The sequence below is a fragment of the Gossypium hirsutum genome, chromosome A11 (genome assembly GCF_007990345.1).
Source record: "Gossypium hirsutum isolate 1008001.06 chromosome A11, Gossypium_hirsutum_v2.1, whole genome shotgun sequence".
Classification (NCBI taxonomy): domain Eukaryota; kingdom Viridiplantae; phylum Streptophyta; class Magnoliopsida; order Malvales; family Malvaceae; genus Gossypium; species Gossypium hirsutum.
In genome coordinates, this window is record NC_053434.1 from 46,375,427 (window position 1) to 46,402,985 (window position 27,559).

The window sequence follows — 27,559 nt, forward strand, 5'->3', positions numbered from 1 at the left end:
TGTAATAGCCTATTTTTAGGGTTAATCGAAACAGTGGTTTCGGGACCACAACCCGACATCAAAAAAAAATATTTCATTATTATTTTAATATTTACGAGTTAATTGTGATTTAAAAAAAGTTTTTGATATTGTGATTTTTTTTTTGCTTTATAAGCGATTTATTAAGTTCAAGTGGTTTTAGAAAATAAGGTATCGGGACCTTGTTTCTATAAATCGAGACATAAATATTTTTATAAATATTTACGGAGTGGCAATAAGATGATATTAAAGTTTCGTTGAAAAATTTTATCGTTTCAATAGTTAATTGAGCAAAAAGAACTAAATCGCGTAAAGTGTAAAAGGTGTGTTCTATAAGTCAAATGTGTCTAATAGCTACGGAATATTAAAGTGGGAGTCCTTATTGGATAATTAGGCCACTATTTTGGTTAGTGGAAGATTTGGTTTGGCATTGTTGAAATTTATTTTATTTTTAAAGGTTAAAGTTGGTATTCAGTAAATAAGTTAATATTAAATAAAACAAAAGAAAATTTTGGTTCATTATCACCTTCCCCACCGAAAACTCACATTTAGAACAGCCATGGAAGCTTGAGCATTCTGCTATACTCATTTCTCATGCATGTGAGTATTTTCATATCCGTTTTTAATAATTTTGCTGTTTTTGAGATCGTTGCTTTGTGTTCTAGCTAGCCCATACTTGAATTTTTGAATTGGTTGTGTATTTTGTGATTTTCCATTGATTAGAGCTTGTTTTTTTTGTTGTTTGATGATGAAAAATAAATATTTAATGCTAGATTATCATGTTTTATTAAGTGATTTTTGATAAAAATGCTTATTAAGGACAAAATTGAGAAATTTGCAAATTGAGGGGTCAAAATGTGAAATAAATGAAATTAATAGGCTGCTAGGGACCTAAGGTAAATTCGGCCTAACATGGGCATAGTGAAATTTTGAGTATTTTGTGTTGTTTTGAAATATGGACTAAATTACGAAAAATGTGAAATGTCAGGGGCAAAATTGTAATTAGCCTATTTATGTGTTTTTGGATGAATTTGATTGAATAAATGATTAAATAAGTTGAATTTTTATTGAATTAGATCATGAAATGTAGAAATCAAATTTGGACCGGGGAAAAACCAAAGTTGTCGACTAGTTATCCTGTCCTGATTATCGTTGTCCGAGGTAAGTTTATAAGCAAATAGACGTATTTAATTTTAATTAAATGCAAAGTATATATGCTGAAATGAAATATATGAATTACTATATGCTAATGCCGAATGTGTTTAAGCCTGGTAACTATGTTCATGCATTCGTTTCGACTGAGTTATAATATTTGAAAGTTCGTATGAACTATATGGAGTATCTGGAATTTTCAATATATAAATTGTTTATGAGACAACTTTATAATAGTGATATTTGGCTTTGAGCCTAGCAAGCCTTGTGTTGCTGAATTAAATCGGGCTTAATACCTAGCAGGCTTATTACCGGTGTATAAAAATCAGACTTTGAGTTTAGCAGGCCTTGTGCCGGTGTGAAATTCAGGATTAGGCCTAGCAAGCTTTATGCCGGTGAATTATTATAAGTTTATGCCTAAAAGACTTTATGCTGATGTGGTAATCGAATATGTTAAACGAGCTAAATGATCAGGTATGAGTTAGCTTATCATTTCCTTGAAAATAAGGTAAGCTGATTATTTTATACGTGATACAAACATATGTATGATGTTAGTTTGAATTTGTGAGTAATTGTGAAGTATATTCGGCCATAAGTTAAGTGTAATTATGTGGTATTAAGGTTTAATACATGAGTATATGTAAACAAATGTTTAAAGATTCGACTTTATGCATTGATAATATGATTTTAATAGTGTATGATACTTTGGTATAGACATATGTATATTCTGCTACATGATAAGTATAAGTATGAGATATTAAAGTTTGATTCAAGAATATATGTTTATGGGTGTGAATATATTCGATCTTATAATGGTACTATGGTTTTGAAATTGAATGTCACCTTGATAATAGATACAGTACATTCTTCCAAAGGTTAAGTATACTGATATCATATTGTGACCTGTGTGCAAACTTATATAAATGATTATGTACGACCTTAATGATATAAAGTAAGAATAGTTATGAAATGATCTATGAATATATGTATATGAGTTTATGTATATTCAGTTAATTATTGATATTGTGGCTTTGGGAATTTGAATGATATATTAATCTTAAATGTATGGATATTTGGTAAAATGAAAGTATATGTATTATAAGAAATTATAAGTTTGAAATTAAACGTGATTATGATAGTATAAATTGGTTTGGAATTGAATTGTTATTGTCATTGAGTTATTTATTTGCTTATAACTTACTAAGCTCTCAAATCTTATTCTGTGTGCTTCTCGTATGTTTATAGATTTTCAGAGATCTGCTCAGGTTGGAAGTCGATGGAGATGACATCACACTATCCGGTTACCATTTCAATAAATAATGTTTTGAGACTCGGTTATGTGGCATGTATAGATTAGTCTTGGAGTTAATTATTTTGAATGAGTGTGTATTTAAAGCCATGTGAAAATGGCTTGCTTATTATGCTTAAGTTTGGTTTTACATGTTCTTAATTAAAATGTTTAATGAGTTTGGTTTTGGTAGTCATTTTAATAGTTAGCTCATTTTAGAAATATGAAATGTGGTATATTAACTTAACAGGTTCAGTTGCTAAGTGGTAAGTAATGAATATGTTTTATGATTGTTTTCGTTGGTTGTTTTGGTATGGGTCCAAATGGTAAATAATGGTAATGATTAAGTATGCTTTGGGTTAATTTTAATCGATAGTTAAAAATGTCAAGTTGTTGCTAATATCAATATAGGTATATGTTCATGTGTGGTTGTAAATCCGAATATGATATTTAATTCAATTTGGTATGCTTATGATATTGATAATGGTGAGATCAAAATAAAGATTAGTTAATAGGACAAAATATGAAGTTTAGGTATATTAATATAGATATGAATTAGATACACACTGGAGTGTTATTTGTGTTCAAGTGTTAAGTATGGCTTTTATTTTTAGGATGAATTGTGCACTTGTATATATACATCATTAGTATATTCGGCCATGTTATAATGTATTTAAGTTTCATATGTGATTGCATAATAATTTATGAAATATGATTCAATTGGTTTTATTATGAGCTTGTGCAGAAGTTATCAAATTATATGTTTGATATACAATTAATGAGATAGAAATTGGCATACATTCGAAGTATGAAATGTAATGATTTATAATGGAATATGATTTAATTATGAAAATGGCATTAGTATGATGGATATAGGGAATTGAATATTGGAAGTATTAAATATGTGAATATGTTTTTGATATATACAAGTTTGGCTCGAATTTAGTAATTATGGAACATGATCAATTGGGTTTTGATATATGTTTGAAATGTGCTTATTTGTGATACATGTTCAGTAAGGTATGATTATTTCTGAATTGGAATTATGACTCCTGTATTCGAATTTATAATAAGTGAATTGTGGATATTTGAATTTGATAAGTTTTAAATGTTTATTAATTCTTTGGTGTATAAAAGGCGAGGAATGATTGTGCTGAACTGTGTTTTATACAGTAATGCCTCATAACCCTAATCCGGCAATGGATACAGGTTAGGGGTGTTACACCGATTATACATGGTCACACACACTTGTACTTAATTATGAATCATTTCATTGATACTCAACTTATTTATCCACAAGCCGAATACGCATGGCAATCACACTTATATTCATCATTATCAATTACACATGAATAGAACAAATATCAAGTACATAGTTACTTTTACTAATAGCCAACAAGCTAATTCATATCTAGCCATTTAGCTCGTATTACACATCTGTACACGATTTACCCTTGCCCGATGAACCATTCAGAATTGGATAGGACACTCAGATAATCACACAAATCGTACAATGCCAACGTCCCAGACGTGGTCTTACATGTAGTTACACATCGATGCCACTGTGCCAGACAGGGTCTTACTCATAAACACATATCAAAATCACATATCAGTGCATGGTCTTACTCGCACACATATATCGGAATCTTATGTCATGACATATGCATCCTAACTGTTCCTAAGGTTCATACGTGGCTTTCGGATGTCATAACTCGGTCGAAACGAATGCTTGAACATGGTTACCAAGCTTATACACGTTCGGAAATAACATGAATAAATTCATACATTACATACCAGCATATATATATCGTTTAAGGACAAATAGACATGTCTATTCGCTTATAAACTTACCTCGAACGATGTAAAACGGAACGGAGCGGCTAGTCGACAACTTTCGTTTTTCTCCAATCCAAATTCAATTTCTTTGGTTTTTGATCTAAACATATTCAAATTAAGCTCATTCAAACATATTTTCGTTCAATTTAGTCCAAAAAAAACATAAATGGGCAGATTACCATTTTACCCCTAACATTTACAATTTTTACAATTTAGTCCCTATTGCACAAAACACAAAATACACCAAATTTCTCCATACCCAAGCTAGGCCAAATATTTCCCATGTATATACAAGCCATATAATTCATTTATTTTTGCAATTTAGTCCTAATTACTCAAAATCATCAAAAACTCCAATACAAAATATATTAATCTAAAACATATCTTTCATATTTCATCATCAAACAAAAAAAATCACAAGCTCTCAATAATGGCACAACTCAAAATATTCACCAAAATAAAAAATTTAAGCATGGGCTTTGTAGTACTCAAAGCAACGATCTCAAAAACGTAAAAATTATCAAAAACCGAGCTAGAGCTTACCTTGAATCAAGTTGAGAAAGATGGCCGAACCTAGCTTCTCTTATTTTTTTCTTTTGTTTCTTATTTCGGTTGATGAACAAATATAATAAACTAAATTTTAACTTATGTTTTATTATGATATATAATAACATTTTATTTAATTACTATTATATCCTTTATAATTAAATAACCATAACACATAATATAAGGATACAACCGGCCATTACACATTATTTTGGTTTATTTATAACATAGATACTTCAAGTTAGAAAACCACTAATAATTCAGCCCTTTTTGAAATAACCACTAAATTTTCATTTTACGCGATTAAGTCATTTTATTAAATTGGACACTCAAACAATAAAATTAAATCACGAAAATTTCAAAGATATAAATTCACACAAAATAAACATAGAAAATAATTTTAAAATATTTTTCTAACTCAGATTTGTGGTCCCAAAACCACCGTTTCGATTAGGGTCTAAATCGGGCTGTTACAGAGATAACTTTAGTTGAGATCAATAGTCTAATGGTATTGTGTCGACAACGCATGTGTCTCGAATTACCATTATATATTACGTTCTGTGCTCTACTGATTGTTACTTGGTTATAACAATATATGCATATTGTGGGCATAGGCTTTGGCCATTCAAGAATATCCTCTAAAAAGTTTCATAGCCATTTTACCTCTTCTGTAAACTTGTTTAGAGCTTAAAACTCAAAATCCATTGTGGATCTGGTTATAATCGTTTTCCTTGAGGATTTCCATGACACAGTTCATCCTCCTAATGTTAAAATATAACCACTTGTGCCTTTGGTATTTTGAATATCATATATCCAACTGGTATCGAAGAATCCTTCTAACACAGTAGGATCTTTGGAAAAATGTAATCTATAGTTCTGAGTATATCTGAGATATCTCTGTACCCTCACAATAGCTTTTTAGTGGTTCTTCTGTAACACCCCGCACCCGGGACCGCTGCCGGAGTCGGACACGAGGGGTTAACGGCTTAAACCACTCATTTTCACAGTCCATTTTAAAAATTTCCAGGCAGTTGGCTAACTGCGTCACTGTCACTTTAAAAATCATATCCTGAGTTCCAAAACTCAAAAATCAGTTTCGTAATTTTTCCCTAAAACTATACTTATATTTCCATCTACATATTTTTTTCTAGAATTTTTGGCTGGGCCAATTAGTACAGTTTATTAGTTAAAGTCTCCCCTGTTACAGGGTACGACTACACTGACCTTCATGCATTACGACCTGGATATCTCCCTGTACAGGAATTCAATACTGATGTCGTTTGTTTCTATAGAAACTAGACTCAAAAAGGAATCTATACATATATGGAATGACTTCTAAATGTCTCTGGTTAATTTATAATGAATTTCCAAAGTCAAATCAAGGGATCCAGAAACCGTTCTGGCCCTGTCTCACGAAAACTTTAACATCTCATAATATACTGTTCATATTAAAGTTTTGTTACTTTCCTATGAAAATAGATTCATCAAGGTTCGATTACATAATTTATTCACTATTTAATTCCATTCCTACTATTTTTAGTGATTTTTCACATCCACATCACTGCTGCTGCCAGCATCTATTTTTAAGGTAAACTTTACCTATTTCATGATCCTTCATGGATCAACTAGAGTTTGTCATACATATATCAAAAGTGATCATGAATAACCATTCCCATGGCTAACCGTTGCCAACATTTCCATACCTCTCGACGGGCAACATGCAAAACGATTATAATGCTATGATCAAAGTATATTTAAGCCATTTTCGCATGGCTATCCAAATTTACACAATACCGAAGGGTTCATGACCAACAACAAAAGGGTGGTCCTATACATGCCATTTCAAAGTTCAACCAAAAGTATACCAAAAGGAGCTTTGATAGTGTGGGCGACTTCGACTTCAAAATCCCGAGTCCGATAGCTGAAGAACCAAAATCTATAAAATAGAGAATCAAAGAAACGGAGTAAGCATTAAATGCTTAGTAAGTTTTGAGCAAAGAATTTAGACACAACCAAAGTATAGCATTCATGTAGCTAAACAGATAATTTCATATGCACAAATTTTCAATATCATACTTACTTCACATTACCAACCCTTATATTCATACACAAAGATCAACTTAGCCAAAGGCCGGTAGCTCATTTATCAACTGAGCGAATACTTATTTGTAAGGGCTCAACTAATTCAAAGCACATACGAAACATACCTCAATGTTGGGATGTTACAAGCGTATTAACTGAAATTTTTACAGCAAGATCGTTCATTCCCGAATCACGTACCTTCGGAATTTAACCGGATATAGCTACTCGTTCAAATGCCTTCGGGACATAGCCCGGTTATAGTAACTCGCACAAATGCCTTCGGGACTTAACCCGGATTTAGTAACTCACACCAATGCCTTCGGGCTTAGCCCGGAATTAGTAACTCGCACAAATGCCTTCAGATCTTAGTCCGGATATGGTTACCTAGCACAAAGCCTTCGGGACTTAGCCCGGACATCATTCGAATAACCATGCACATTTAACAATAAATCATGACACATTCGTATTTCATTTTCATTAGCAAAACTCAAACACAAGACACTTATCACTCTTGCAATTTCGGCTCAATAGCCACACACAAAGAGCATGATTTTGATTTGCTTAAAACATGATCTAATCAAATCATAATTTAAGCTCTATTACTCAAGAACTTACCTCGGATGTTGTCAAACGATTTCGATGGCTATTCGACCACTTTTTCCTTCCCTTTATCGGATTTAGATCCCCTTTGCTCTTGAGCTTAATTAAACAAATAAATTGATTTAATCATTTGAGCATCGAAAAGAGGAACACAAGGCACTTAGCCCATATTTATACATTAGACATTAAAGTCACATACATGTGAAATCATGCATCAACTCAACATATTAACCCACACTCCCTTTTAGCCGATTGTCCTAACCAAGATAAAGGCATCAATATGCTTGCCTCTAACCGAATGCATGCAACACTAATCTTCTCATGTGGCCGAGTATGCATGTATATGTTGAGGCCAATTATATGCTTAATACTTCCCACAAGTATGGTTACTTGTATTGGTTATATACCGTTTCGTTTCAAATTCAAAACTCGGCTAATACGCATTTATACACTAGTAATCAAATACTAACATTTTGCATTTTATCTTACTACCATTTCACATCTACTTTCTACCATGGCCGAATGCATCAGGACACCATTTACCCTTGCAAGGCATAAATTTCATCATCAAAACTAACAAGCTTATAATCCCATGACCGAAACCTCTAACAACACCAATTAAAATACTTCATGGGTTTGAGGTAAAACCAAGAAAGAAACTCATGAATATCGAGATATAAGCACTAACATTGTTCATCTAGATTTAGCATGACACAACATCCATCACCCTTATATTTACCATAGCCGAAAACCTTACTCATTCCAAAAATTCAAATCTCAACTTGGTCACAAAAATAACTTGATATCTCACCAACACAACATCAACACCAAGCAAGAATGATGCATCCATGGCCGAGTGTCATTTCCATCACATAGCAAGATTTAGACCATGGGCTAGGTAGAACTCAAGCTAACAACTAAAACATGCATGCATCTCATGGAACATCATCAAACATACCTTAGCCTAGTTACATGCATGGCCGAACCTCTTCAACCTTTCTTCTTCCTTCCTCCTTAAAATTTTCGGCCAAGGATGAACCAAAGGATGAACACTTTTTTTTTTCTTTCCTTCAACTCACGGCAATGGGGGGACAATCACACATATCCTTTCTTTTCTTTTTTTTGTTTCTCATCCTACTAACACTAATATTTTATTGCCTATGCTCTTTATTTTATTAATCCTTACATAATGCATTACCCCAACATGTTTATGACATGTTTTTAGCCATAACATCTTGTCCACCCATGCTCATGGCCGGCCACTACATATTAGGGGGAAAAATTGACATGCAAGTCCTCCCTTTTGATTACATGCACTATTAGGTCCTTATAGATTAGCCTATCACATTTCAAAAATGTCACCCATAAGTCCTTTTGACTAAATTCACATGCAATTTACTAAATCGAAGCCTAAAACTTTCACACATTCATAATCACATATTTTAGACAATAAATATCACATTCAAATAATTTGGTGACTCGGTTTAGCGGTCCCGAAATCGCTTTTCGACTAGGGTCACTTTAGGGCTGTCACATCTTCCCTGGATTGCTTGTGAATCTGCTTAAACTGCTTACAGTGAAAGCAATATCGAATCTAGTGCAACTCATAAGGTACATTAGATTGCCTATGACTCTTGTATATTCCACTTGGTCAACACTTTCACCTTTGTTTTTGGACAGATGTTGACTTATATCTATCAAAGTTCTAGCTACACCAAAATCATCCTTGCCAAATTTCTCAAGAATCTTGTATACGTAGTGTGATGACCTTTTGATTTGGACGCTCAAAATCACATTAGCAAGTCTCATATCTTTCATGTCAAATCTTGAATTTAACAAGTTTTTAGTACGTTTTGCCATTTTATTATTACTCCCAATAATGAGTATGTCATCAACATATAAACATAAAATTACATATTCCATCAACAGTGGTTTTGACATACACACATTTGTCACACTTATTAATTTAAAATCCATTTGATATCATGACACTGTCAAACTTTTCATGCCACTACTTTGGTGTTTGCTTAAATCTATACAAAGACTTTACCAATCTACAGACTTTTCTTTCTTGCCCTGGAGCTCATGACCCTCAGGTTGCTCCATGTAAATCTCCTCATCAAGATCTCCATTTAAAAAAGCTGTATTAAAATCCATTTGATGAACTTCTTGATTCCGCAAAGCAGCAATAGCAAGTATCATCCTTATAAAAGTTATTCTTGATACAAGAGAAAATGTATCAAATTAATCAATGTCTTCCTTTTGTCTATAACATTTTATAACCAATCTGGCCTTGTACTTATCAATTGTTCTATTTGCTTTCATTTTTTGTTTTGAAATCAATTTAGAATTCAGTGGTTTAATTCCCAGAGGTAGTTCCACTAATTTCCATGTATGATTTTTCATTATGGAATCAATTTCACTGTTGATAACATCTTTTCAAAAAATGCTTTCAAATGAGCATATAGCTTCACTATAAGTTTGAGGTTCAATCTTTAGGATATATGTTAGAAATCCCGATCCAAAGGACTTTTCCACTCTTACCATTTTACTTCTTCCTAGCTCTGGCTCGACTTCAACTTATTATTGAAAGTCTTGACTATCAATAGTATCTAAAGTTCATTTTGTTAAGCCTAATCCATCTTCCCTAGTTTTACAAGGGAATATATTTTCAAAGAATGAGGTATTTTTAGATTCCAATATCGTATTCTTGTGAATTTCAGGATTCTTTGATTCATGTACAAGAAATTGATATGTACTGCTGTGGTGTGCATAACCAATGAAAATACAATCTACCATTTTAGGACTTATTTTCATTTGCTTCGACAAATGAACCATTACGTTTACAAGACACCCCCACACTTTCAAATAGTTGTAGGAAGGTTTCCTACCCTTCTATAACTCATATGGTGTTTTGTTATTTTTCTTGCGGGACACCTTATTTAAATAAAAGAGCTTGCCCTCACATGTTTTGTAACAACCCAGAACTTCCTAGCATTGTGTTCATCATTTCCTTTAGGGTTCGATTTTTACGCTTTGCTACCCCATTGGATTGAAGAGAATATGGTAGTCTCACTTCATGAATAATACCATATTGTACACAAAATTTACCAAATGGTTCAACATATTCACCACCACGATCACTTCTTACCCTCTTAATTCTTTTATTAAGTTGGGTTTCAACTTCCTGCTTATAAAGAACAAATTTCTCTATAGCTTTATCTTTGCTTTTAAACAAATATACATATTAATATTTTGTGCTATCATTAATGAAGGTAAAAAAATATTTATTCCCTCTTCTAGTTTGAATAAACTTTAAGTCACAAATATCACTATGTATTAGATCAAGTGATTTAGTATTTCTTAAAACAGATTGAAATAAAGACCTTGTTAGTTTTACCTCAACATATGTTTCACATTTATGATTATAATTAGTATGAAATGAAAGAATGTTCTATAAGTTAATTAATCTATGAAAAATATTAGAATTAACATGTCCGAGTCAACCATGCCATAAATCAAATGACTTAAGCATATAAATAAAAGAAGAAACATCATTCTTATTCATAATATTAGTTTTTACAGAGATAGTATTGAGTTTCCATATATCATTTAATACATATCCCCTTCCCACAAATGTTTCACCTTTTTGACAAAACTAACTTCAGGGTTTCAAATACCATCCTAAAGCAATCCATACTTAGGAGGGTTTTAGAGACAAGATTCCTGTGTATGTCAAACACACACAACACATTTTGAAGTTTCAACTTTTTGCTAGAAGTTAACTTCAAATCACAGTACCTTTCTCATTGATATTAGAAGTTGCAGCGTTACCTATATAAAGTTTCTCGCCTTTCTCACAAGGAACCAACTCAACAAAGGAGTCATTGTCACAAAAAATATGACGTGTGGCACCAGTATCAAGCCACCATTCTCTTAGATTTGAATCAATAAAGTTGACTTTAGAAACCACAACATAAAAGTCAAGATCAAATACTTCCTTAGAAATATTTTCTACAACATTGGCCTCGTTTGTTCCGACCCTCTTTGGAAGCCTACAATCGGATGACTTGTGTCCCATATTATTGCAATTAAAACATTTTCCTTGGAATTTTGGCTTCTTGAAGACACCACCTTTTGGTCCTAGTTTAGACCTAGTCTGAGAATGTTTTCTTTTCCTAGAGTCCTTTTTGACCTCCACTACGTTTGCCTTGGCAAAGTTAGAATTGGTTGCTTTGTTTAGCCTTTTAGCTGCACCACGATTGTCTTCTTCAATTCGAAGTCTGACAATCAGATCTTCCACTGTCATTATTTTCTCTTATGCTTAAGATAGTTCTTGAATTCATTCCAAGCAAGGGGAAGTTTTTTAATAGTGGCTACCACCTGAAAGGATTCACTTATATCCATCCCTTCTGTGAGAATACCATGAATGATCAGTTGGAATTTCTGTTCCTGATTTACAATAGCTTTAGAATCAACCGTTACAAAGTTTAAGAACTTGGCAACTAAGAAATTCTTAGCACCAGCATCTTCTATTTTGTACTTATGGTCCAGCGATTCCCATAATTCCTTAGTCATTTTCTTGATATTGTATACTTCATAAAGTTCATTAGATAAACTGTTCAAAATGTAGTTACAGCATAAGAAATTAGAGTTGTTCCATGCTTTGACAATGTTGAAGGCAGTAATAGCATCTTCCTCATCCTCTCTTAAAATAGGAGGATTATCCTTCAAAAGTTTTGTCATATTCAACATGGTCAAATATAACAACATTTTCTGTTGCCATGTTTTAAAATTCTTTCCTGTGAATTTCGATTAAAATTCTTTCCTGTGAATTTCGAAGGCTTTTCATTGTGACTCATAGTCACAGGTAACGTTTGGCTCGCAAATCGCCTTAGCCTTTGAATTGGATGAGTTGTTTGACATATGAGACATTTTTCTGTAATCAGAATGAAGAACCAGAATTTGTAAATAAATTAAAATCCGAAATAGAAGTATAAACTAATCTTAAATTAGTTACGATGGTAATCTGTACGCCTTAGATTAAAACTACAACAAATAATATGTCTTAAGATTATAAAAAAATATAATATTGTATGTAGTATTAACATGTCAATAACAATGATAATGCAATACAATGCAGTAGTAATAACACAAGATTAATGTTTTCCATCAATTTGATTTGAATTTGATTAGTATAATAACACATTTAGCTATCATAATTTATATATTTTATCAATTTAGTAATGATTTAACAAATTTAGCTGATGATATTTTTGTAAATGTGTAAATGTTGAAGCTAAATTTATTAAAAATTTTTAAAATCAAGACTAAATTTATTATTATACAACATTGACAAGACATTAATCCTATGTTTAGTTAAATAAATTACTCCCGAGATTATTTGTGAGAAAGTGGAGAGTTTTTACCCCTTATGAATTATATATTTCATAATTTACAACATGCACTTATCACACATTTATATTTCCTTTTTATGGGTTTTGAGAAGGAATGGCGGTGATTGTTGTCATCTTTTTCTTTTATACAATTCACTCAACAACCATCTTCCCAAAATTGTTTGCTTTCCCACCTCATTATCCCCAACAAAATGAAAATTAATTTTTAAACATATTAAAATGCATATATTAAAATTTCAAAGAGATATTCTTTAATAGTAACAATATATTATATTCATTTGTAGTAGTATATTTTTTTTTTCTCCTTTTCACACTATAAGGATCAAAAACCGCAAGTATGTTGTACTCAGAACCCAATTACCTTTCATCAGTCACGCATGGGTGCCCCACCCACCCCCTCATCTTTTTTAGATAGAAAAAGGCTTAGAGAACCAAACGTCTTTCAAGTTTCACCCTCCTCAAAATAGTTGTCTTTAACCCTTACAAGGGAAAATGATTTTAAGCCCTTTGTTCAAAACAAAGTTATACTTTCATTTAACCTCTGTTGGGCAACCACTTAGTTTGATTTGTGATCCCTGACCTTGTTAATTCCTTGCTTTACCGCATACCCTTCTGTTCATACACAAAGTAAAAGCAAACTATACTGTGTTCCTTGCAGATCAGAGCTTAAAGACAACATGGGCACTTTCTGATTGCTCTTCTTCCAGAAGATCTTCCTCTTTTTCTTCCTTTTTCCATTTCTCTCTCTCCCTTTTGTATTACCTCATGCTTTGTTTTGTAGCTTCCATTCTTAAATGAGTCTTTGAGTAATAGTAACGTAAGAAAACAATCTCCGTCTCCTTTTAAGTCCTTTTCTTTTTTCTTTCTTTTTGCTGTATGGATTCTGGTAATAGTGGTAGTATGCAATCTTCGAGTGGTGATAGTGAAGAGTATGATTCACACAGTGAGTCAATCTCAGCTCTTTTGGACAATAACGCATCGAGTCATATTGGTCATGGTGACTTGGTTAACCAACCACCGCAGCTGCCGTCTCCACCTCCGCAATACCAGCAATACCAGAACCACTCTTCATCGGCTATGTTTGATCCTTTATCAAACTACTTTGATCAAAGGTCACAGCATCTTACAACAAACCCAAATCCTCTTGGAAATCTTGATGCTGTTTGGTCCAAAGATCTAAGATCTGAGTCCGGTAGCCCTGGTGTTGGTGGGTTCGTAGCTTCATCATCACCCACACAACAACAGTTGACCAACACCAACCAACAAGCGCAAAGCAGAGCCACTTTTCCTTCTGTGCAAATCCCTCAAGGACCCGACAGTGATACAAGAAGTTCAGTCTCAGGCGTAAGGGTGCGGAACCCTAAGAAGAGATCAAGAGCTTCAAGGCGTGCACCAACAACTGTTTTGACCACAGACACCACTAATTTCCGAGCCATGGTGCAGGAATTCACTGGGATCCCTGCACCACCCTTTACGTCCTCAGCTTTCCCGAGAACTAGGCTTGATATATTTGGTGGTACACCCTCCTCCACTCTAAGATCTATTCTTTTAGACCCTTCAACTTCGCATTATCTGTTAAGACCATTTGCCCCCCAAATCCAGTCTCCCTCGTTTGTTTCCTCTTCTGTAGCTTCTACTCCTATTACCGATATCACTTCTGCTTCCGCTACTAACGACAGCACCACTACTAGTTCAACCCCCTATAACTACCAACTACCATCAGAGTTAGGCCTTTTAAAACGGCCTCAAAATCTCCTCAACATCAACATGCAAAACCCAATTCTTAACTTCCAACCTCTCCTTGGAAACCCTCAAAAATACCCACTTCCCAATTCAACCATTCAAGGGTGCTTAGATATTCCATCAAATGGCACTCCTCTCAAAATGGGTGTTTTAGAAAATCAGTTTGGGTTGAGTCAGGGTCACGTTAATACCGACCTCAGTGGGGTCCAAAACATGGTATCATCAGAAGGGGCATTGCCAAGAAATGAAAGAAGAGGATTCCAAGAACATGGTCAAAGTCTTCCACGGTCCATCAATGGAAGCTACAACAGTAACTCCCACAGAGTCTCGAATGGGAAAGTGGAGAGCTTGTCTTCTTCGGATTTTAATGGCGATAAAGGGGCAGAAGAAAATATGGCTACAAGAAGTGAAGGTATGGTGGAATCATGGATATGTTCCTCAGATTAGGAATATCTATATATTACTAAAAAATATTGAAGGAGATGATGCATGAGAGAGATGGAATCTTTCTTGTTCTCTCCCATATTAACCATGACTTGAACATAATTGATAACAGTAGTCCCACCGTTTAAACCCAGTCCTTTTTATTTATAAGTATTTATCAAAAAAAAAATTTATTACATATATGTAAATGGTTCTGCTTTTGTTTTAATTTCGAATTTTAAATTTCTTATCTGGTTTTGACTATTGTAAGAATCATAATGTGAAATGAAAATTGGAACATTGAAAAAGAAACCATCAAAATCTGTGCTCTTTTATCGTACTGTACATTTCTTTCTGCTGTGTGAATTTTTAGTTTTATGTTATGTGCAACAAAGAAGAAAAACGAAACGACAGGAATAATTTATTCTAAGAAATAGCAAACTGCCCGTAGTTTAGTCCCCTTTTTTTTCTTTCTTTTTTTTTTAATGTTATGTCCAGTTTCTTTTTGTATCATTAGATTATCTTACCCTGAATTTTTATATAAAAGAAAATGTAGAAGAAGATGAAAAGAAATATATGTGTTATAAAAATGATGCGGAGGAGTGATGGGTGGCGAGATTTGGGGAATCGTAAGCCGCCGCAATCCCACTTTTAAATACATTTCAAATATTCTTTTCGCTAGTGTGAGTTTGTGCTTCAATATATAAATATTTCTTTTTTGAAACAATTTCATCATTCATTACTTTTTGGTTTTTAATTTATAATAACGTGGATGGATTCCCTTATATTTTTAAATATATTATTCTATTTTCATACAACATTTATCAATACCATATTGTTTATAAGTTTTCTCTAAATTTATACATAAAAGTAAAGCAAAGTCTATATCTGAGGCATTGCCTTATTTCGCACGTAAAATCATGGTTGTAAGTTCACAAAACAAACTTTTTATTGGTATTGGTGAGACACAACCATGATTTTTTTCTCCTCTTTTGTCTTTTGCTATTGACATGATCCAATGTAACCTCAACCTTCACAGCCAATCGGATATTTATAAATTTCATATTTTAATTCAACTTTAAACACATAATTCTAAAGGATTACAAGATATAATATTTGAAATTTAAAATTATGCTTTCTCAAGTTAATCCTCAACTTATACAAACTAATAAACAACATATAAATATCAATAAAACAATTTTTAAAGTTACCAATTAAGTCATAACTCGATTAATATAGGCATTATTATCAATATAAGAGGACCCGTGTTCGAGTGCGTTAAAGCATATTATCCTCCTATTTATGGGTTGGGAGAGGGGTTATAGGTAGTTCTGGGCATTGTATAAAAAAGAGCAAATATAATTAAAATCTATAATGAAGTTATTAAAAAAAATTAAAATTAAATATAATAATTATCAGAAAAATATATCTTTTAAATATCATAAAAATTATTCTAAAAAATTATCAAAAAATATATATCTCATTTAACATCTTATGCTCTTAAATATCATATAGCTTCTCTTAAATCTTTTCTTTTCTATTTCATAAACCTAACTGAATAATAAAATGAAATTATAGAATTTTTAAATTTGTAATTATCCCATTTATTATTTCATCAATTCAATTAGTTAATTTTTTTAAAAAATTAATATTTGTATAATTAAAATAAATATTATTATATGAATTTATTTTGTAATGCCACATAATTATATTTAGCATATATTATATAAAATAGTATACATACATGTTTAAGGACATAATATATTAATTTTTATATAATTAAATTATGAATGTAAAATAATTATTATAACATTACGATATCCAATCTAAATCTTAAAAATGTAACTAATTGTATATAGGCTAGGTTCCTCTGTTACATCAACTAGACTCACTCCTAAAACAAAAATTTAGTGTCAATCTTAATTTCAAATAAATCACTCTTCCTCATTTGTTTCTCTTTTCTTACCTTCTTTATTAGTGAAGGGGCTATTGGAGAAAACCCTTTTGCCAATTCGGTAGAATTAAATATGGCAATGTTATTTTCAATCAACATGCCAAATGAAATTTGATATATAATCTTATATACAATTCTGTTATTATAATATACATAACTAATATACCTTAATTATATAATTTTAATTTTATATATTATAGTATACCATAAAATTAGTTACATGTTTAAGGTTTAGGTTCCACATAATTAATAAAAGAATGCACATTGTAATATCATAATATTATAATAATTATTACACATTCACAATTTAATTATATAACAATTGATATATTATATGTCCTTAAAAATTTATATATTTTTATAATATAATATCTACTAAAGATAATTATATCATATTACAGAATAAATTTATATTGTAATATTTATTTTAATTATATAAATATTAGTTATTTTTTGTTTAAAATAATTTAACTAATTTAGTTCATCAAATAATAAAGGAATAATTATAAATTTAAAAATTATGATGATTTTATCTCATTGTTTAAATAAGTTACAAATATGTATATCAAATATTTTTTTAAGTTTTTTTTTCGGACCCACTTTTCATATATAAGATTTGTTATAATCCTAGTATCTAAGCTAGCCATTCACCTAAATGGATTTCAAAATCAATTCAAAATTTGAGAAAGAAAAAGAAACTATAGTACATAAATATATCGACTATTAGTTAATTAATGCCAAATGGCGAGAGGAGTTAGTTTAGCTTTCGCCAATGACCACGTATAAGAAAGTGGATGAATCAATTCTTGTCTACAAAACTATTAAGTGGCTAAGCTAGGATAATGATAATTAATTTGTTGGTACACAACCAGGAACACGTTGGATACTCCCCGTTAATCATGCACAACTTACTGCTTCTTTTTTCCAAATATGGACACAATATTTCATTTCAAAGGCTCGAGGCCACAAACCTACATATTGAAGGTAAAAGAACACGTTGGATACTCCCCGTTAATCATGCACAACTTACTGCTTCTTTTTTCCAAATATGGACACAATACTTCATTTCAAAGGTTCGAGGCCACAAACCTACATATTGAAGGTAAAAGAAAAGCACCAATGAACCTCAATAGGTAGTCGGTAGACATGTAAAAATAAGAAATTCATGGGTAGACCAAACACCATCTAAACTTGAGGTTTTATCTTGATTTGGATCAATTATTTTCTAAATTCGAGATGTTTATTTATGGTGAGATTAAAAATAATGGTGACAATAAAATTAATTATTATAGCAATAAAATTAAAATCAGCAGTGAGGTATGTGTTTGACTTCATATGCAGTCGTAGTAATAAGTTGAAAGTATAAAATGATCATTAAAAATATTATATTTAAATATATAAATATATATGCAAAAAAAAATTATATTTTATATTAAGTTTGTATTTATCTTAAAGAACAATATAAATGATCTTGCCCTTAGTTGAAGAGGTTGTTGACATTTATATATATATATACACTTATTCAAATTAATTCATATAACAATAAAATTTACATGTTTATTAAATTATTATAAAACTCAAAATTATATACTTTATATAATAAATTAATATAACTATTTTATATATTAATTTTAAATATTAAAATAATTTTTATTAAATAATAATGAAAAATATATATGATAATGAATTTATATAATTATTAGATTCTTATATAAAAATAAAATTTGTTTAATTATTATATAATAAAATTTATAATATGTTTTTTTTAGGAAAAGTAGGAAAAATATTTCTCACTGTAGCAACTACTACTTAACTGGTGCCTAATGCTCCAGTAAAAAATTCATGTCCAGAAAATAGAAGTTTTCTTAACTGGCCAAAAGCAAGTTTTCCAAACAGATGCCTCATTGGAGGGTGAGCAAATCACATAAACAACTAACTCTTTCCAAAACAAGAAAGATAATAGAACGGACTTCACAGCATAGGTTACCTTGTAAAATTAAATAAAACATCATCAAATCTTTATCAAAAATTACCTTTATTGCATTCACCATCAATGCCTAAAAGGCTACAGTTTTACTTTTTCTATAAATTAGGTTTACATAATTAATGCTATAGTAGGAATTTGTTTATCTAATTTCACTCCAAACAAATATAAAAAGAAAACCCCAAATCACGAATTACATAAATCACACAATTTGAACTTTCAGCTTCGCACCGTATAAGAAAATTACAAAATAATTTAGAAAAAAAATTATAATATTGTAACATTATATTACCTCGTCATTAATTAAAATAATTTTTTCATCTCTTTTGGAAGCTATTTTTATTTGAATAAGATTTGATATTTTCTTTTTAAAGAATCACTTTTTGTTCGAATAAGATACAATATTTTCTCTTTGAAAATTATTACTTTAATATTTCATTCTTTTTGAGAAGCTTCAACTTTTAATGTTGATAGTCTCTTAATTTTACCGATGATTTTTCTTTCCGTTTCAATGCAGAATGGGTTATTGAAGAAGGTTTCGAGGAATAGGTGAATAGAATATGGCGATCAAGTAATGAAGATTTCCCAGGGAAACTTATGAGTTTCGGTAATGGTTTAAAAGAATGGGTTAAGATCAATAAAGGTATTTGGAACAAAACAAGGAAAGAGTTAAGCCAAAAACTAGAGGAGCTTAACATTGAAGATCCCGAAGAGGAACGATTAGCGGAAATCACAAAGGTTAAACTAGCCCTAAATATGGAGGCAGACAAAGAAGAAATCTTTTGGGAGCAATGAGCAAGGGCAAACTGGCTTAGAATGGGTGATAGTAGCACAACTTCTTCCACAGCTGTACGTCCTAGTGAAAGAAAAGAAATATGGTAAAATGGTTTGAAGATGGGAGTAGCAGATGGATCAAGGGAGATGAAGAATTGCTAGCATTAGCATCAAATTATTTTAACGATCTTTTTCCCTCAAAACCTATGCAGGATTGTGAAAATTTATGGACAAAGATTCAACCTTGCATTCCTAAACACATTAACGAGGATCTTTTAGTAAGTTTTAAAGAAGAAGAATTATGGGAAGCTTTAAAATCTATGGCTCCACTAAAAGCTTGAGGTGCTGATTGTAACGCCCTAATTTTCGGGAATTTTGTGAATGTTGGCAAAATTTCATGCTTTAATTTTGTCATTTGTGAGTGAAATTATGAAATAGGACCTATGTGAAAATGTTTGAAAATGCTATAGGCTAAATTGAAGTGGCCAAATAAATAGGAGTGCAAAATAGGAGGATTTGCATGACAAACCTCCTATTTTACATGAAGTGGCCAGCCATCATGTTGTTGTAGACAAAATGTGCACTTGATATCCATAATTTATGGTACAAATTGATACAAATTGATAATGGGTTAGATAAATGTTCCATGATAATGGGTTAGATAAATGTTCCATGATAATGGGTTAGGTAAATGTTCCATGATTGGAATTTCATGTCTTTTGTATTAAAGAATTAAATGGATGAAATATGAAATTTTATTAAAAGAAAAAGGGGTGAAAAGAACAAAGTTTTGTCCATCTTTGTTCATCATATCCTAAAGTTAGAGAAGAGAAAGGAGAGGAGAAAGCTCTTGAATGTTCGGTCACTTGGGGAAGAAAATTGAAGGTAAGTTCATGGTAGTTTGCTTCTATCTTGATGTTCATGAGTTCTTCTTGATTCTACCTTAACTCTTGAAGCATATTTTGGTTTTTGGCTGTGTTGTGAGCATTTGGTCATGAATTAAAATGAAGGAAATGGTTGTTGTTTCATGTTCTTTTGATGAAAAATGGAAGATATGTGAAGTTGAGCCAAACAAATGAGCATGCATGTGCTTAGATGCTAAGGGGAAAAATCGGCTAATATGTTGTGCTTTAAAATGATGAAATGGAGATTATACTTAAGTAAAATCATAGATATGTGATGATTGATTAGTGATATACATGTTTAAAAAAAACATGCATGCAAGTTATGTGTGAAAGAGTGATTTGGTAATAAATCTGCTTGGGACAGCAGCAGTAACGTGACTTTGGAAAATCACCATAAATTGTGGGAAATGAGTTAGAAGCTGCATAAATTATGTAATTAAATCTTAATGAGCCTAGTTTCAAATGGAATAAACGAGAACATATTTTGAATTCTGTACAATGAGAAATTTGATTCGTAATGAAGAGTGGTCAGATTAGTCAAACAGTGAAACATGCGAAACTTTGAGAAAACTCTGGTATTGATTGGCCAAACCAAAAATTTTGAAAATTTTATGGATATAAGATATATGAGTCTATTTTCAGGGAAAATTAACGGCACTTGATTTGGAGTTTCGTAGCTCCAGTTATAAATGATTTAGTGACTATTGCTCAGGAAGACAGCTTGCAGTGAAATTATAATTATGTGGTAAACATTGACAAAAATTTGTTAATGAGTTGCTTATTGATTTCTTATAAGCTTACTATGATTTGTAGGTGTGGTTGGCCGAATATTGTAAAGGGTTAATACGTAGTTTGTATTTGAATAGTTAGATTAACGTGTTAGTAATCCAATTGTAGGCGGTTCGTGTGTGGGTCTCGTCAGCATATCGTCGCAAACAGGTGTGTAACTAACACCCTCTTTCTTAGTCTGGATCGGCAAAAGTCGAAAAGCCGAAATGCCGAAAATCGGTATTTTGTAGATTTGCGAGTGTGCGAATGCTCGTGAGGTAAATCGATTAATGTTTTTGGTAAACTGCAAAATTTGGGCTGCAAAGTGCATGATTTCTGTACCCTCGATATTTTTGGGCTTAATGGGCCAAAATTGGAATGATGGGCCAACGGACCCAATTCGGTAAGAACACTCGGTACGTGATTCTGTTAGTACATGAAAAGTAGGAATATGCATGAAAAATCCTAAAATAGATAAATTACTGAAATACCTTTAAAAGTGGAAAATTTACAGTTTTACCCCTAGTAGATAAATTACCGAAATACCCCTAGGGTTAAATTGACCTAAATGCATGTTTGATTGTTGTTATTTACTGCATGCCATGTTGTTATTATCTGATGCATAGGATTGGGATATTGACGGAAGAAGTACTGAAAGTGGCTTGTCCACGTACTGGAGGCTTTGCCTCAATTTACTGTTAACTGAGCAGTAAGGCTGCAACTGTGGAGTGTTGGGCTGAGTGGGTTGAGCTATTCCCCATATGGAGTGTAGGGCTGGTACGGGTGGAGTGTAGTGGTTGGTGGGTTGAGTAGTCTCCCCAAATGGGCTTGCATATGTTATTGATGTTGCATGTATTTTGAAATGGGCCTATAGGCCATACTGTTATCTGAATAAGGGGTTAAGGCCCAGTTTATTGTAATCTGAAAAGGGCTCTGGTCCAGTACCACTGTTACCTGAATGGGCTTAGGCCCAATAGGCTTAAGCTGACTTGGGCTTTGAATGGGTTTTCCTTACACACTGAGTTTCCCCAAACTCACCCCTCTTATTTTCATCCACGCAGGTAATCCCCAACCATAGTGGGCTTGAAGCTGTGAGGGAATTCGGAGTGGCCACCCGTTCTAAAAGTTTGATTTTCTTCTAGTGAACTGTATATCTTTTTTTTTACGTTTGAAGTTTTGGGTTTTTAAATGTAATAAGGCCGCTTAATTATTTTTGATGTTGTTAATATGTGTTACTAAGATAAGTATTACTTATTTTAACTGTTGAAGTTGGAAAGCTTTAGAGCGCGTTTTCTAAAACAACAATTGATTTCAAAATACCACGATGACAAACAAAGCTTCCGCAATGAAAATATTTTTCAAAATTAATCACTTTTCCTAAAAAGGACTTAATCAAATCGGTTTCCTAGAAATATACATGACGTTAAGGTGTGGCAATGGCGGTGTGAATGTCTAGGATTGGATCTGAAGGGAGCTTGGCACTTAAGCAATCCGATGGACTCACCTCCTCTTTTCCTGTTTCCTACTTGGTGCACAGCTTCCATCCACTTTAACCTATAATCATCTTTTAAAACACTAAGTAAGTTTTTCTGGATCAACAATATAAAATGTTTTGAATGCTTCAATATGGCATGTCGGATCCGACCATAACGTCTGGGCCGAGTTTAGGGTGCTACACTGTTGGATTTCCTGCAATATTTTTTAAAAAATTTTGGCATATTATAGGAAAAGATGTGTCTGGATACTGTTTAGAAATTTTGAACAACCAGAAAGAATTAGACACAATTAACGATACCAACATTGTTTTAATTCTGAAACTTCAAAACCCAAAAAATATGGGGCAATTTAAGCCAATTAGCCTTTGCAACGTAGTTTATAAAATAATCTCAAAGCTTTTAGTTAACAGATTTAGGAAGGCTCTTGGCTATTGCATTGATGATGCACAAGGTGCTTTTGTTCCAAGTAGACAAACTACGGATAACATATTAGTGGCATATGAATTATTGCATTCCTTTAAGAAGAAAATATATGGAATAGGTGATTTCGCCCTAAAACTTGACATGTGCAAAGCATACGACAAGACTGAATGGATTTTTGTTAAAAATATGATGAGAAAGCTAGGGTTTTGTAAAAGTGGGTGTAACAACTCGTTTTCAGTGAAATCTGAATAGTGATTTCGGGACAACAAATCTGAAGTCAGAAACTTTATTTTATTATTATTTTATTGCCTACGACATGATAGAAATATTGTATAAAAATTTCATTAAGAAATTTTACCGTTTACATGCTTAATTTGATAAAAAAAAGGACTAAATCGCGTAAAGTGCAAAAGTTGAGTTCTAATAGTTAAATGTATTAAATAGCTATAGAACTATAAAATGAATGATAATTAGACCATTAGAGTTGATAGTGGATTTTAATAGTTTGGCATTATTGAAATTTGAATGAATTATTAAGGTTAATTTTGAAAATTAGTAATTAAAGTTATAATTAATTAAATAAAACAAACTATTATCATCCATTATCATTATCTTCCATAAAATTTGAAGAGAAAACCTAGCCATGTAAGCTTGAAGTTTTGGCAAACTTATTTTTCTCAATTAGGTATATATTTTTGTCCCCTTTTTGATGATTTTTATGTTTTTGGGATCATTGTAGCTTAATCTAGCTAGCCCGGGACTAATTTGCAAAATTTTTAAACTATTAAGGTTTTACCATTATTGAATATACTTGAGTTTTGAAGTTTAATGATAGAAAATGAATGGTTGTTGCTAGATAAACAACTTTTGTAAAGAGATTTTTAATGAAATTGTCAATTAGGGACTAAATTGAAAATAAAAAATATTACATGGTAAAATTGTGAAATAATTAAAGTATAGGGGTAAAATGGTAATTTTTCAAAAAATATATTTTTGATTAAATTGAATGAATTATATGTTAAATTAAGTTAAATTTATCCGTATGGATCTAGTTAGACCTCGTACGGAGTTAGATCGGGGCAAAGAGAAAGTCTCGGATTAATCCGTATCTACGAATACTTATCAAGGTAAGTTCGTGTAATTAAATTGTGTTTATATGTTTTTAATTGAAATATATAAATGTTATGATCTGTCATATATAATTATCGAATGCATATCCAACGACGTACGATGATTACCGAGCCCCGTTTAAACCATAGGAATCCGTAGGATACAACTGACATGTCATTAGCTTTACCTATTTGGCTGAGATCCTGCATGTGCTGTAGATACTAGACCGCTCATGAGAGCATATCAGTTTATAACTTGAGAGAGCATAACGATCTACAACTCAAATGAGCATACCGATTCATAGCTTGTATGAGCATACTTGTACATGAATTCATAGATTACAATTATATGAGCTAACACGCTATGTGTGAGCTATCTTGAGTATCCAACGGTATTCTAAATGTTTCAACAGGCAAATGTCTTGATACAGAATGATATAAGTTTGATACGAACTATTACAGGTATACACATGAAATGCATGGAGATGATGTTACATGATTTATAGATATATGAAATGGATGATACATGTATATGGAACTTGATTAATTGTTGAGTTCATCCACAATTATTGGTTCATATATGTATTTACATGGCTAATATGGTTCGTATATTTGTGCTTAAGCATTTAGCCAAAATGTGTTGGAATATGCTTTGTTACTTACTTATTACTTGATTAAATGATAAGTTAAATTCCAAGTTAAATGAACGTACTAAGCGTAAATGTTTACTCTGTGTTATTTTCGTGTTTTATAGTGAATCAAAAGCTCGTTCAGGTTAGAAAATTTTCGAAGCTATATCACACTATCTATCGGCTCGCTGATACATTTTAGATGTTTAATTTTGGTTATAATGGCATGCATAGGTATTTTGGCTAATCTTAGCCTATGTGTTTAATTGTTGAAATGGTTATTTGTTTTGTCTTGAGTTGTGGTATTTTGGTGTTCTGATGAATTTAGTTTTGGCATTTAAATATTAGCCTTGAAATGGTTGATGATTTGCTTAATGTGTTTGAAAGGTGAAATGGTAGTTGAATGTGCATATTGTATATGTTTTATAACTTGATGTGAATTTGTACTTTGCTATAGAGAACATATATGTATAATGAGGCTAGTAATTGAGTAGTGTATTTGGTATCATTTGGTAAGTTAATTCAATAGTTTGTATCGATGCAAATCTAGTTGAAAATTAGTTGATCATTTGACCAAAATAAGTTTATGATTATACATGTTTTATATATTGTCATTTGAGGTGCCTAAGGGCATACTGGTTGTATATGATTATACCATATGAATGAAGATGGATTGTGCATGATTTTGTTACTTTGTAATGGTTTATGTATATGTGCACTGGTTTTTGTAAGTACATGTCAATTTGGGTAAGAAAAATGGCTTGAAAAATAGCTTATTTTCGTCCACACGGGTACAGATACGACCGTGTGTCCCCTATAACTTTCAAAGTGTTGCAAGTTAGGTTGTTACATGGCTTAGCACACGGCTTGGCACACAGTTATGTGAGGTTACTTTGAAGGGTACACGGCCTGGCACATGAGTGTGTGGCTTGGTCGTGTGGCCCAAGTCTGTGAGTTACAAGGATACAGACACAAGTTGGTACACAGTCGTGTGTCCCTATTTCGAATGCCCACATGGCTTGATACATGGGCGTGTCTCTTGGCCGTGTGACTCACATGGTCTGGCCACACGACCGTGTGACCCCTGCAGTGTTGAAATTTTTTACTATTTTCCAAAAAATTCTTTAAGTTTTTAACTTAGTCCCAACTTGTTTCTAACACGTATTTAAGGCCTCGAAGGCTCGTTTAAGGGGAAATATGTATTATTTGACTTGGTTTTAATACACTTATTGATATGTTATGAAATGTTTAATTTTTTCTGTCCATTTGAATTGTAAACTTCGGTAATGCTTCGTAACCCTATTCTAATGACGGATACGAATTAGAGGGTGTTACAATAGGTATCATTGATAATGCGTTGCATAAAAAGTGGTTCATGCTCAATTGTGCTTAATGGAAGAAGAGAGTTGGATTCAGTCCCACTAGAGGAATAAGACAAGGAGATATCTTAAGCCCATATTTATTCATCATCTACGTTGAGGGTTTTTCAAGACTTCTGAAATTGCAAAAAGGGAAAGGAAAATTGATGGGGAAAAATTAGGTAGAAAGGGTTTGATAATAACCCACCTTCTTTTTTGTTGGCGACAATATTTATTTGAAAAAACAATAGTAGAAAGAGCTTTAGCCATTCAATCAGTCATTAATGACTATGAAAAAATACCGGAGCAAATGGTGAATTTCAAAAAGTCATTAATTTACTTTAGCAACAATGTCAACGAGACAGTTAAATTGCAAATAGGCAAGTCGTTGGGGGTTCGTATGGCCAACAATCCTGAGAAATATCTTGGATTATCGACAATGGTGGGGAGGCGAAGGAGAAATGCTTTTGTGGAAATTAAGGAAAAGTTTTTGACAAAAGTGAAAAATTAGAGCATTCGTAATTTGTCCATAGAGGGGAAAGAGGTTTTTATCAAATTTACAAGCCATTCCAATTTACGCTATGCAATGCTTTAAATTACCAAGTTCTTTATGTCGAGAATTAGATAATATTATGTGTAAATTCAAGTGGCGAAATTTGAAAATAGATAAGGGTTTTCATTGGTGTTGGTGGGCGTTATTATGTATCCCTAAGGCGCAAGTAGGGATTGTTGGAAAAGCAAGATTGGAAGCTAATTACCAATGCCACAAGCTTACTCGCACAGGTAATGAAATCTAAATACCACCCACGAAGTGACTTTCTTAATGCTGATCTAGGGGCTTACCCTTCGTTTACCTGGAGAAGCATATGGAACGCTCAGAGTGTTCTGGAATCAAGAATGGGTTGGAGAATAGGAGATGGTAAATCAATTAACATATGAAATGACGCAAGGGTTCCTAGGGAAGGAAAATTACAGTTTCAAAATATTGATTATAGGTATACTTTACTTACAGACCTTATAAATCATGAATTTGTTACCTGGAAGGAGGAAACTT

The 27,559-nt window shown here is 32.2% G+C and overlaps 1 protein-coding gene and 1 long non-coding RNA gene across 2 annotated transcripts; both read left to right on the forward strand.

The window, feature by feature from the left end:
• Positions 1–543: 543 nt before the first annotated feature.
• Positions 544–2,460, forward strand: LOC107905433 (uncharacterized). The gene is made up of 3 exons (XR_001686538.2): positions 544–618; positions 1,095–1,179; positions 2,416–2,460. It is a non-coding gene; the product is annotated as an uncharacterized lncRNA (long non-coding RNA).
• A 10,822-nt stretch (positions 2,461–13,282) lies between these two features.
• Positions 13,283–15,416, forward strand: LOC107897229 (mucin-3A). The gene has a single exon (XM_016822606.2). The coding sequence runs from the start codon at positions 13,816–13,818 to the stop codon at positions 15,127–15,129; it is 1,314 nt and encodes a 437-aa protein (XP_016678095.1). The 5' UTR covers positions 13,283–13,815; the 3' UTR covers positions 15,130–15,416.
• Positions 15,417–27,559: the final 12,143 nt, after the last annotated feature.

Excerpts from the sequence above, each read along its gene's own strand:
- LOC107897229 (XM_016822606.2), top strand. The coding sequence starts at position 13,816 with ATGGATTCTGGTAATAGTGGTAGTATGCAATCTTCGAGTGGTGATAGT.